General features: G+C 31.2%; 1 protein-coding gene across 10 annotated transcripts in view; it reads right to left on the reverse strand.

Moving 5' to 3' along the window:
- Positions 1 to 405: 405 nt before the first annotated feature.
- LOC118191013 (ketohexokinase-like) overlaps positions 406 to 13721 on the reverse strand; it is a 33810-nt gene continuing 20494 nt past the window's right edge. For 8 of the 10 annotated variants that reach the window (XM_085815974.1, XM_085815972.1, XM_085815971.1 and 5 more), the window contains exons 5-6: positions 11805 to 12043; positions 7367 to 8011 (exon numbers count right to left, since the gene is read on the reverse strand). In XM_085815974.1, coding sequence (XP_085672100.1) covers positions 7735 to 8011; positions 11805 to 12043 — 516 coding nt within the window. In that variant the 3' untranslated portion in view covers positions 7367 to 7734. Of the gene's footprint in view, positions 743 to 7366; positions 8012 to 11804; positions 12044 to 13721 lie in introns of those variants that run through there. The other 2 variants (XM_085815968.1, XM_085815967.1) reach the window with 2 other exon arrangements.

The raw sequence follows: 13721 nt of genomic DNA on the forward strand, positions 1-13721 counted from the left end.
AAATGTTTCTTCTGTATGAAAAATGTTGCCAACTATTAAGGACTAAAAATATTTCAAAAATTCCGAACTGTTACAGATCACAAAAATGTTGCAAACTGCTAAGTTTGAAATTTTTCTGAATTAAAGTTTTCAATAAACATTTTAATTGAATTAAATTAAATTAATTTAATTTAAAAGTTTGAAAATATTTTTAAAGAAATTTTTAAAATCACTTTTAAACACACAAAATGAATGAAATGAATGATTATTGTAAGAAATTTTTGTAATAAACTGAATTTATTAAAACTGAAAACCTACAATAGTTTAATCAAAACTTTCACTAAATACTGGCCACAGGTAAGGAAAATTAGAAAAAGATAAAAATCTTCACTCAATTCGGGCTATAATTGAGACTTTTGAAAAGAGTTGGCCCTTCATTAGTAAAAGGAAAGAATTCAGCATTGATTAAATATACATATTTACAAATTATACAAGTTGAAGAAATAAATAAGCCTAAATAGATTGTAATATCAATGAACATTTTTAATGACAGAGATTAACTTAAACATAGTTGCGTACAGCAGAGAAAAAAGGCGAAGAAGTAAGAATGGTATACATATACATACATACGTAATAAACAGTTACGTCATCATTCATCACCGCGCGGATAAACGGGAACGGCGCATGCGTCAGGAGAAGCTCTCTTAAGCTAAACGTCGTATTATAATTTATGATACAACAATCCCCCTTCGACGTTTGGCGGCTGAAAAAAAAATAAACATTAATCATTTACAGTTATTCCAATTAATTTACAGCACTTAGAATGTTTCGAAGCAGTCAATGTTTTTGTCAGTACATCTGCAGGCATTTTCTCTGTTGGCACATATTTAACGTCTATTTCATTTCTTTCATAAATTTCACGAATGAAATGATGTCTAATATCTATGTGTTTAGTGCGTGAGTGATAAACAGCATTTTTCATAAGCTTCTGTGCACCTTGATTATCACAATATATAATGGTTGGATAATCAGTAGTAAAATTTAATTCTTTAAGAAAACGACGTAAATAAACTGCTTCTTTGGCACTTTCTGAAAGACTGATGTACTCTGCTTCAGTACTTGATAATGCAACAGTTTGTTGCTTTCGTGATTCCCATGTTATCGGATTTCCAGCTAGCTTGAATAGGTAACCTGTATACGATTTTCTAGTATTAACATCAGACGCCCAGTCGGCATCAATACATCCAATAAGTGCTTTTCCAGTCTTTCGAAATTTTAAACAATAATTTTTAGTTCCTTTTAAGTATCGAAGAATGCGCTTTGCAGCCAACCAGTGTAATTTTCCAGGATTGTTATTAAATTGGCTCAGGTGACTGACGGCATATGTAATATCCGGCCTAGTAAACACAGAAAGATACATAAGCGAACCAATTAGACGGCGATAAGGTACATTGTTCATTTCTTCCTTTTCAGTTTCAGAAGGACACATTTCTTTACTTAATTTTACACTAGGATCTAAAGGAGTTGCTACTGGTTTTGCATCTTGCATATTAAACCTTCGTAGAATATTATCAACATATTTCTGCTGAGATAAACTAATAGAATTATTATTTACATCTTGATTAAATTCTATTCCAAGACAATAATGAAGTTTGCCTAAATCTTTAACATGAAATTCTTTAGAAAGATAACCTTTAAGTTCAGTATATAAATCACAGCTATTTGTTGCTATTATTAAGTCATCCACATATAAAATTAGAATTAACTCACCTTGAGATGTTTTCATCCTGTATACACACTTATCTGATTGTAATGGTTGTAATCCAAAGTTTTCGAGTTTTTTGTCTAATTTTTCATACCACTGTCTTCCACTTTGTTTCAAACCATAAAGAGACTTTTGCAAAGCATAAACATAATCAGGATTATTTTGGTCTTCAAAACCTTTAGCTTGTTCCATGAAAATTTCTTCTTTTAAATCTCCGTTAATATAAGCCATAACAAAATCTAGTTGATATAACATAAGGTCTTGTTCAGCACTGTAAGCAATCACAGTTCTTATAGAACTTGCTCTGGCTACTGGAGCAAAGGTTTCATTAAAATCAATTCCAGGTTCCTGTGCAAATCCTCTAGCAACCAATCGAGCTTTTCTCTTTTGAACTGTTCCATCTGCATTATATTTCGTTCTAAGAACCCAGCGACATCCTATTACCTTTTTGTTGTCTGGTCGCTTTACTAATTTCCATGCACCATTTTTAACAAGTGCTTCATACTCACTTTGCATAGCCTTATGCCATTCTTCAGCATAACTTCCATTTAATGCTTCTTCTAATGTCGGATTTGTATCTTCTTCAGCAATTTGTGCTTCTTCCTTTTCTATGTTTATATTGTGGTACTCCTTTTTTGGTCTTCCTGGCTTCCCAGTCTTGACTTTCTTTGGACGACCTGGCCCCCTTTTAATCTGCATTTCAGGTAGTGCTTTGGAATCAGAATCTTCATTATCAGATGATTCAGCAGATGTTTCTGCCATATTTGAGGGGTCTTCTGTTATTTCATCAGCTGATATTTGCTTTACATTCAGAGGTTCTTCCTTCTTTTTATCAGGAATATTTTCAAGAAATAAAACTTCTAAATCTTTATCATAATTAGTACAGTTTTCAAATTCATCAATGAATCTAACATCTCGGCTTATAACGATTTTTCTGGAATTTTTATTCCACAGCCTGTATGCTTTCGATTCATTTGAGTATCCTACAAATATATGTTCTTCTGAACGAGGATCGAATTTCCCTTTAGACCTTTTATTAAGTACAAAACATTTCTGTCCGAATACTTTGAAGTGAGATACAGTTGGCTTGATGCCAAAAAATAATTCATAAGGTGTTTTGTTTACTCCCAGGCTTCGATTCGGGCAACGATTACGAATATAAACAGCACAGTTCAAGGCTTCAGCCCAAAAGGATTGAGGAAGATTACTTTGTAGTAACAAACATCTGGCCATTTCAGTTAAAGTGCGGTTCATGCGTTCAGCTCTCGAATTCTGTTGAGGAGTCATTGGTGCAGAGAATTCTCGTTTAATCCCGCATTCTTGAATATATTTATTAAATTCTTCTCCGCGATATTCGAGACCGTTATCAGTCCGAAGGATTTTTATTTTCTTTCCTAGATGATTTTCGACCGCAGCTTTGTATTTAATGAATGCATTTTTCACTTCATCTTTAGTTTTAAGAAAACTGACTTCGACATAACGCGATTTGTCGTCTATGAAAGTAACAAAATAACGCGAACCAGCATGGGATGGGACTCTCATAGGTCCACACAAATCTGAGTGAATCAAGTACAGTAATTCATCACTTTGAAATTTTGATTCTTTTTGAAAAGGTTGCACAGTTTGTTTACCTCTGATACAGACTTTGCAGTCTTTTAGAGATTCAGTGTTATTAAAATTTAAATTTCTAACCATGTTATCAGACTTAAGTCTTTTCAAATCAGACTCATTTAAATGACCTAATTTAAGATGCCACTTTACAAAATTACTTACCTGTGCTATTGCAGCTATTTCAGCGCTTGGATGTATATAATAAAGATCACCATGATGAATAGCCTGCACTAGTACAGATCCATTTGGTTCTATTATTCTAGCATGTCGTTCTGTAAAAATCACTGAACGATTATTTGCAGTAGCTTTAGATGTTGACAGCAAATTACATTTTAATTCCGGAACACATAACACATTTTTGAGCGTAAGTTTAACTGTCTTATTTCCGTTAGGTACTGTGATAAGGACAGTTCCAATTCCTGTAATTTTTGCTGTTTTGTTAACTGCTAACTTTATCGTTGAATTCGTTCGAGGGTGAAATTCTGAAAATAACCTTCTGTCATTGCACATGTGAGATGTACAGCCACTATCTAAGCACCATGAGGAGGTCTTCTGATAAGCATTGTTTACTGCTAAACTAATCTGCTCTTCATAATTAGAAGCCATCATAGAACCTTGATTTCCCTTATTTGATTGCGCATATTTTTTATCAGCTATTTTCTTTCTGCATTCAGATGCCTTGTGCCCAATTTTCGAGCAGTAATTACACTTCAAGTTTCGAAAATTTCTTTCAGCAGGAAAATTTTTGTTTGAATTCACCTTCCATTTTTCATTTTTCTTCTGTTCTTGATTTCTTCTTTTATAATCAGTATAGTATGCATTCTGTGAATCTTGAGATGTTTTCCCTTTTCTTGCTTCCCATTCTTCTAACATTTTGATTTTCAAAGATTCGGGACTAGGTAACTGATCTCTTGATTCGATGGCGCATCTAAAATTTTCAAAATTTTCTGGAATACTATAGAGCAGAAGAATCAATAATAAATCATCAGCTATGTCAATTTCCATTTGTTTAAGCTTATCAACTATTTCGAAGAAATTATTCAAATGTTCAGACATCGTTTCGCTTTCCACCATTTTTCTAAATAAAAGCTGTTTTAATAATGTAGCCTTCTTCGCAGGTCCTTTCGATTCATATACGGCTTTGAGTTTATTCCACACAGCATTTGATGTCACACAATGCTTTATATGACACAGTTCACTAGGATTAATAGCAAGAATTATATCTGCGCGAGCTTTTTGATCAGCTTGGAGCCATTTCATTTCGTCTTCGGTTCCTTCAGCAGGTTTTAGCACTTTACCGGTCACATAATCCCAATGGTCGTTTTTAATCAATACTGCTTCTATTTGTAATTTCCAACTGTCAAAATTATCTTTTCCGAGCTTTTCTATAATAGTCAAATGCGACATAATGTAATACAGTCTCTCACAGCCAAAAAACAAGATTGAGCGCTATAAAAATAGGCTTAACTGAACGCTGATCAGTTCTTACCGTTGATTAGACGTAACAGTTCTTGCACTGAATTAGGCTTAAGAGTTCAATGCTCGAAAACTTCAAAATGTTCATTTTAAAATAGGTATTTTGCTAATTAAGCACAGTTGACACGTTCCTGGGCCCATAACCATTGAAGAAATAAATAAGCCTAAATAGATTGTAATATCAATGAACATTTTTAATGACAGAGATTAACTTAAACATAGTTGCGTACAGCAGAGAAAAAAGGCGAAGAAGTAAGAATGGTATACATATACATACATACGTAATAAACAGTTACGTCATCATTCATCACCGCGCGGATAAACGCGAACGGCGCATGCGTCAGGAGAAGCTCTCTTAAGCTAAACGTCGTATTATAATTTATGATACAACACAAGTATAATCCATTAACTCTTCAAAATCCTCCATTACCCTCCAGTTAGTGGTAGTCATTCGCAGCAAAGTGTCAGACAAATACTAATTTCTTTTTTCATGCTTAATTAACAGACAGAACAAGCAGTACTGGACAAAAGTATTACTGAAGTCAGATGAAACACTGTTGCACTCTCCTAAAGTAATAGTTTAGTGTGGAGTTGGTACTCTTAGGATAGCAGGCATGTATCTTTAAAAATTACAATGAAAAAACAATTGTGATTTCAGTATGTTACATATATATGTTGGTAGGCGTCACTGAACCTCAATTTCAATGGCCTGACATCGATTTCAAAACCTTTTATTTTCAGTTGGTTACAATGACAGCCTATGTCACATGCTATAATAATATGGTCAGTATTCATGAAATATTATTGGAATTAATACCTTTCATTTTGATGAAACTGCTTGGCCTGCCGATTGCCTGACCTAAGAGTACCAGACATTTTTTTTTTTTTTTTTTTTTTTTTTGTAAATGTTGTTGAAAGATTGGGTGTTCTGGAAATATACCACAGCTACTATAGATTTTCTGGCTATTAACCCATTAACCGATAAAACTACAAGGAATGTTTCTTTTCTCATGAAAATAATGACAAATATTAAATTAAGCATTTATAACATAAATTTGCATTGAAAATTAAAAAAATGCTCTTACCTGTGGAAAAAGCGAGTGTTGCGTTTGCGCAACGTCAGCGGAATAAGACTATGGATGTTTAGTGAGTAGGATTGTACTCGTGTGACATTTCTTTTGAGTGGAGCGCAGGATTACTTTTTAGCTGTATAACGTTTATAAATCTACAAATCACTTTACTTGTAATTAATTTAATATTAAAATAGACATTGTATTTTTTTTAAAAATGCAGATTATTTCATTTGAAAGATTCAAGCATGAAAAGCTTGATTACAATCATGATGTAAAGCTACATTACATACTTTGCATCTATAAACAGTCTGGCTATGGTACTCTTCACAACAAAGTCTTTTGTTATCAACGGACTTTACAATAGAATGTCTACCATCTCCATGCAATGGTTTTTGAATACTGAATTTACTAGGTCTTCCTGCTGCTGATATATTTCTGGCTAATTCTACACTCTCAATAGGAGTTTACAAAAGAAATGATGCATTCTTGCGTCTGAAATCTAAAACAGACTTTATATTTCCAGTAGTAAAAAGTGGTGATATTTAGTAAGTTTAGATATGGTCTCACCTCATATAATTTATCAGTATTGTCAATTTGACTATTGTCAAATGCAAATTCTGCTTTATATTCCTGTACTGCAAATGTGATATCAATTCTCATACAACAGGAACAGAAATGTCCTTATCAAAAGACCAATACATTTTTTTTTTTTTTTTTTTTTTTTTTTTTTTGAGGTAAAGAATGATATCCTGTAAGCAATAATATTCCAATAAATTTTCTCATATAGGCTTCAGGTGCAATAAATTCTGGGCATTTTTTTCCTGAGCGTATATATTTGTCTGTTCAACGAGAAGAAAGTAAATGTCTAAACCAAAAGGAAAATCGAAAATATGTGCACTAGTTTTACCTTGTGTTTTGTCTTTTATAATTTCTCTTCTATCTCTTTCTTCATGTTACTCCTGAGACATAACTAACAGTTCCTTTTTTATCCACTTCAAGATTTCAGTCTTCTGCTTTTTAAACTTTTTAGTATGACTATAACTGCTTTTAGAAGGCTGAAACTTACATTTTAAGAGAATTTCAACTTCCACAGCAGTATCATTTGGTAAAATATTATTATCATTATTTAAAACATTGCCATTCCTTTCTTCTTCGTCAGTAGATTCTGCAATTTCTGGGGGAACAACAACAATATCAGTTTGCTTAAAGTATGAGATTAATTATTATAAACAAAATGATTGTTGAAGGCAAATATTTTTTTACAGAAATAATCTTCATAATATTCCCTACACAAAAACATCTGCTGGTATAAAATATCTTGGGTAGTTATATTTATATACGCATTTATTTTGACCGTTGCGTCAACGCAACACCAGCGGCTAATGGGTTAAGGAGTCATCCTTAATAGCCAGAATGTGTCCTCCTTTCCCCCATGCACTTAAAACAATTAAAAACAATTACATAATCTTATAAGTTATTTTTATAGTATAATATATAAACTGTTTTGTACCAATATAAATGTTTTGGAGATTAGATTTTTAACACGACAAGAACCTTTGCTTCCATGCATATACTTCACAGTCACAAATTCATCAAACTATGCTATGTTTTGTATAATTACATTTACTATTATATCTAGAATTATTATCCACATAATATCAGCAGAAAATAATAATTGTTATTTGATTAGAAAATTTGTTCTAATTATGATTATACAAATATTTGGAATCATAAGCCATTTCTGTGGTGCCATAATTTATGGACTTTATACACATTGAAGCTACATAACAAAAGCATAAAAATATGAAGTCATAAACATTTGTGTGAAACTCAGCTTTCAGCCCAAACCAAATCAGGAAATAATTTTGCTAATTCCTGTGCATCATGCATACCACATTTTGCTCCAGCTACTTGACAACCTATAGTAATGGCATCAGAAATATTTTTACCATTCATAAAGCCCATAATCGTTGCAGCTACAAAAGTATCTCCAGCTCCTAAAGTATTTACAATTTCTATAGGAGAATATGCTTTTGATGTATATAATGAACCACCAGCAACCTTTGCAGATGCTCCTTTGTCTCCCCAAGCACAAATTATAATACTTCTGAAATATATAGAACATATTTATTGTAAGTTAGATATGCCTTGTAATGTAATAACATATTTAACCATCATTAAAAAAAGTACTTAGATATTATTCCGTCAACTGTCAAACTCTCGCCAAGCAGTGCAATGGAACACCAATTATTGATTAATGCAGCATCACAACATATGCATAATATTTGCATTTCCCTTTCATGCAACCCCAACTGATTCTTGTTAATTTTTTTAATGAACAAGGTTATAAATTAACTGCTATTGCTGTGTTTTTTCATTGCATTTTTTAAAAAAATGTTTAAAATTTTTTATCAGACTTCTACAGAACAGAAGCAATGGAATATTTTCAAAGTTATGGGATCCTATCATAAAAAAACGCTTGTATGACATGATCAACAGCAAATGTCATATGAAATAGCAACATAATTGGAACAATTATCTGCGAGAAGTTTGTACTCATAGCATTCTAAGGAAAGTTTGTAGTAAAATAGGAGAGCTTAATAAAATATTAGAAACTGACAAAAGCTCTTTTTACTATGGGCAAAAACAAAGTGGGATGAATACTGATTGCTTATTATTAAATAAAGTGGCATCAGCTCCTTCAGAATCCTGCATGAATGACTGGCACAACTTAGACTGAATCTTCACCCAACTTTTACATTCAATGATAGCCAGCTTTCGTGGTTAACAGGATAATATACAAGTACACACACAAAAAAGAAAAATAAAAACTGTTAAATAAATATTGAAAAAAATTATTTAGGTACTTACATATTAACAAAACCACCTTGTCGCAAACCGGCGACTTTTTAGATGAAAAGGTAAAAGCTACATATTGCATGCAAGTCCACATAAAAGAGGGTTATTTATTAAAAGAGGGTTTTCCTGACTTTTTTTAGGAATATTCCCAAACTATTGGTATTTATCATCAGTAAACATATTTTAGTAATTTAAAATACAAAATTGAATTAATTAAATAAGAATTACATGATACTGTTATAAAATGACCAGCCATGGTAAGACAACTTCCCCACAGAGCAGGTTTAGGATTGCTAGAAATGGCAAGGGAAGGCAGGGTTGCTAGATTTGGTACGAAACTGCCCATTTGGTGATAAAATTCGCGATAAACCATAGACGTAGTAAGAACATTCTAGACTGAATTCTCAATGGTTTACTCCAGAATTTTCCCGAAGGCATATAAACCCTGCCTGTACGTGGAGTAGCAGTGTATCGTGAGTTTTATCATGAAGAGTATCTTGAGGGTGTTGAGCTATGAGAAAGACCAACCAAGTCGGGAGCTGTGTGTTTGCCGTGAAACTGTCTTCATTGTTATAGACTGGCAGCCAGGAGGCCGTGTTGTTGATTGTTTCAGCATGTTTATCATAGTTTTTCGACGATTGTAAACATGTCTTTGGAACTCTACTGTGAAACACTGGCGAATAAATTGTGTTGTTTCAGCATGTTTATCATAGTTTTTCGAGGATTGTAAACATGTCTTTGAACTCTACTGTGAAACACTGGCGAATAAATTGTGTTTTGATTCTTCATCAAGTGTTGTCGGCAATCACTGTAAAACTACAAACCCATAGAAATACAACAATACATTAAAAAAATAAAACACTTACATTTTTCAAATCTTTCTGTAATTTTTTTGTGCTATTCTTCTCCTAAAGCAATCTATACAATGTGCAGATTCAGCTTCCTGCAACTTTTGGCAACAGCAACTAACAACGAAATGCATTTTCTCATTATTACCTTTAGAAAATGTTCAGCAAAATTCTGTATTCCTGCAGAAATTTTACTACGTTTTTAGTTCATTGCTGGCACATTCCACAAGCTCATATTTTAAAACTAGGTTCACAGCGAAAAATATCACAATTTGTTTATAATAACACTGAAACTTGGAACACACATGAAAATGGCAGCATTGCTTGACTGAAAGATTGCTTGCTGGTAGAATGTTATGCACGTGACTGCCGGAAGATGGTTATGCACATGGTTGCCAGAGTTTCGTGCATTCTGAAAATTTGGAGACTTCTACTAAGGTGGTTGCATTAATACATAAGTACCTTTAATTTATTGTATAATTAATAAATCAAAACAAAAGCTGTAGTATTTCATATCAATAACTTTGTTATTAAAGTAAATAAAATGAATTCTTAAGTTATGTAACAAAATTAATTAAGAGAATTAAGAAGTACATGAATTTAACTATACAACATAATTTTATTAATGAATATTTGCAGTTAAAAGATATTAAACATCAAGTCACTTCAAGCTTTCTGCAATACATAATTAATACTATAAATCAAAGGAAGATATTTGTGAAGAAAAGTGTCTCATTTCTTCACAATTAATACGAGTTTGAGTTGCTGCATGACTTTAATATCACAGGAAATCACATATTATGAGGAAATACTAATTTATCTAGCAATTTTGTTTCCGGTTGCAAAATTTTTAGAATGACCCTCAATGAGTTGATTTTGGATATAAAAATGTTCAATACCAATACTCCCCGATTAAATGCATACCTTTACAAATATTTGACATTACCATATAAAAGAGGGTTATTTTTATAACATTTCAGCATAGGTATAAAGTATTAAAAGAATAACATTAGCTGGATAGTTAAAAAATTATCCAGCTAATGTTATTCTTTACAGTTAAAAAGCACAGAAGTTAATGAATTGATTAAACTCAAGCCTAGTTTAAAACATGTATACTTCGTTAGCTTTCATTTTTCACTTTCTGGATCAATAGTGTTGCGTGCATACAGGTTAGAATAGATTGAATGCATAAGTCCAATAATGGGTTAATAAAATTTATTCTCATCAAAAGAAATATATCAGAAAGCTGGGAACTTTTCTCACAGATTCGCATAACTGTTCACAATAGCACGCAGTATAATCTGCAATTATACTTTAAACTACTAAAATGTTAAAATACAATGCAATGAAAAGTGTTATCTAAAGAGAAAGCTAATTCAGAAATCTCAGTTCATGCGGAACTAAACAAATTGCAATAACAGTAACTAAGCAACTGAACTGAGACGCTCTTTCTTTGGTCTTAAAATAGTTTTTAATTGCCTGCACGAGATCTTTCTAGTAATTTCTGCTTCTCAAGACTTTTGGAAAGTAAAAAGAGTGGAATTACGGTTACAGCTAACATAGTGGTCAATTACATTTATTCAATTTAAATATAAATTACCGAGATAAACTTTTACGCAATGTTAAATGCATGTGCTCCTGCATTTTTACTTTTCCGACATACCTTTCTCTCAAAATTTGTCTTGCGCTGAGTTGCATGAGGAAATACAACAATTTAAATATTAATTCTACTAAAATTAGCTATCTTTAAATATAAAATTCATAACAATATTAATAATCCACAAAATAATCAATAAAGATTAGAGACAAATCCTTCTGTTACTATTACTGGATCTAACATAATAATAATTTAACCATTCAATTGTTCATACTTGATTACACTAAAAATATTAGAAAAAATCAAATGCATAGTAATAATCAGCAGACTTAAGATCAGTTATAATACGTAGTTATAATACAAAAGACAAAGGAAAAAATTCTTTACATCTTTTCATTTTTTTCTTTTAATCAATTAAGAAGTTTCCAAATGAATGGAATTTTACAAAAACAACAAATTGAATGTTACAAAAACAACAATTTAAATTTTACAAAAACAATAAAATACTTTTTCTAGATTAGAAATTGAATTTTTATTTAAAAATTAATTTTGCATTTTATTTCCTATTTTCTACAAGAAACTAAAATACTACTTACTCGGGTCTAATCCTGGAGCTCAAATTTTCAACTGCAGATACCATGTCCGTATAACCACAGGCAGAAGCAAAATCTTTTGAAATAAAAGTGACATCACCTAGTCCAAGAATTTCCATGAGTTCAAGGCGAGGTTTCTCAATTTCAACAGAAACTTTTATTTTATCTTCTACTTCACTTTTATCATTCCACAATCTAATATACTGGATCATAGATTTCATGTCATCTGTACAAGGCCTGCACTGAAAAGTATTTGTATTAAGAAACCTATAATATATAAGAATATCAGTAACATTAAAAAGAATTGTAAAACATTTAAGAAATTAGAAAACTAAGTTCTCATTTTCTTGTATGGATTTTTCTGAAGAAGACTAATTTCTTTGCATATCTCTTTCTTTGGGGACATAATTTTTAAGATTCTTATTTTGTCATAGCACAATCAAGCATAAATGAAAAAAATAGTCATTTTATGAAGTCAACAAAAGATTTTTAAAAGTCAAGAAAATGCACATTTTATTAATTTAGAATTTTAATTCTATTTGCAATTAATTTTAGAGTTTCAAGAGTTCTTAAGAGTACTTTATGATGGCAAATAATAGAAATATTAAACAGCTTTATACAAGAATTTATAGACTGAAAAGTCATATTACTATATCAGATTAGTTTTACCACATTTGCTACCAAAGCAAACATGGACTGTCCGTTCACATTCACCAAGATCCTCTCTGCAGTTTTATGTTTTTAATTTTCTGTTGTTTTATTATTTAAATACAGATATAACAGATTACTCTTAGCAATAAATATGAACATACTTGTATTTATTACTACAAGCTCATAGTTGTCATATGAAATAATACTTTTCCTCCCTGTGCCAACTACAAGGTAACTCGGAACTAGATAAACAATAAGCACTCATTCTGTTCATTCACGCAAAACTCCTGCAAGAGCACTATTAATCTTACATGAGTCACTAAACAAGAATTTTATCAGACAAGAAACACATCAAAGTGAAATTTAAAATTAGTAAAGAAATAGCCTCATATTTGCCGTAGATTCAGACAAAAAGAATTTTATCAGTCGACAGAATCAAAATTTCATCAGTCCGTTTATAACATCTCCCAGTTAAATAAACCAATTGCATTTTAAACATTTAGTTTATAGGAATTATGTTTTGTGAAAAAAATTATCCACTTCAGTATAGCAAGTATATTATTTAGACCCTTCCTGAATGTCAAATGCCTAACAGTTATTTACTATGGCAATACTTATGTCCAGCAATTAAGGTAAGGTGATCAATAATGAGTTATCTCCCAGCTATCAGTTTCCCAACTACAAGTAGATTTGTTAATGGCAGTAAACATATTAAATTGAAAATTCATTAAAAAGATAAATTACATAAAACTTTATTCAGATTTAATTTAAGTTAATGTCTAAAACTACAAAGTATATTTACTGAAATTAATTTTAATGCACTGAAAAACCCTTTTTAAAATATAAAAAGAAAGTTTAAAAAAAAATAATCTGCAAGCATACTAACATTAAAAAAAAGTTTCATTCAAAGAAAAATAAATTTAGCAATCAGAATAGTTTAACTCTTTTAAAATCAAATGAAATTCAAACACATATCTAATACTAAATACTGGGAAGTTAAATTCACATTAAAAAATAATATATTTTATACAACTTTCAATCACTTTCCAATTTAATTGGAGACATTAGATTCTGATACTTAGATTCCAAATTTAACCTCCATTTGTATTAACAACCAACAGATTAAACATTTATCTACGCAGACTTGGCCCATATTTAACGGAAGCAGATAAGAGTAATCCAAGGGATATTAAAATTACTCATCTGTTGTATAACTTTTATTAACCTCATTAAAAAATAGCTCAAAAGATAAACAATAACATATCTGAC

The sequence above is a fragment of the Stegodyphus dumicola genome, chromosome 4 (genome assembly GCF_044657685.1).
Source record: "Stegodyphus dumicola isolate Sdum_Otavi_A_Nest chromosome 4, ASM4465768v1".
Classification (NCBI taxonomy): domain Eukaryota; kingdom Metazoa; phylum Arthropoda; class Arachnida; order Araneae; family Eresidae; genus Stegodyphus; species Stegodyphus dumicola.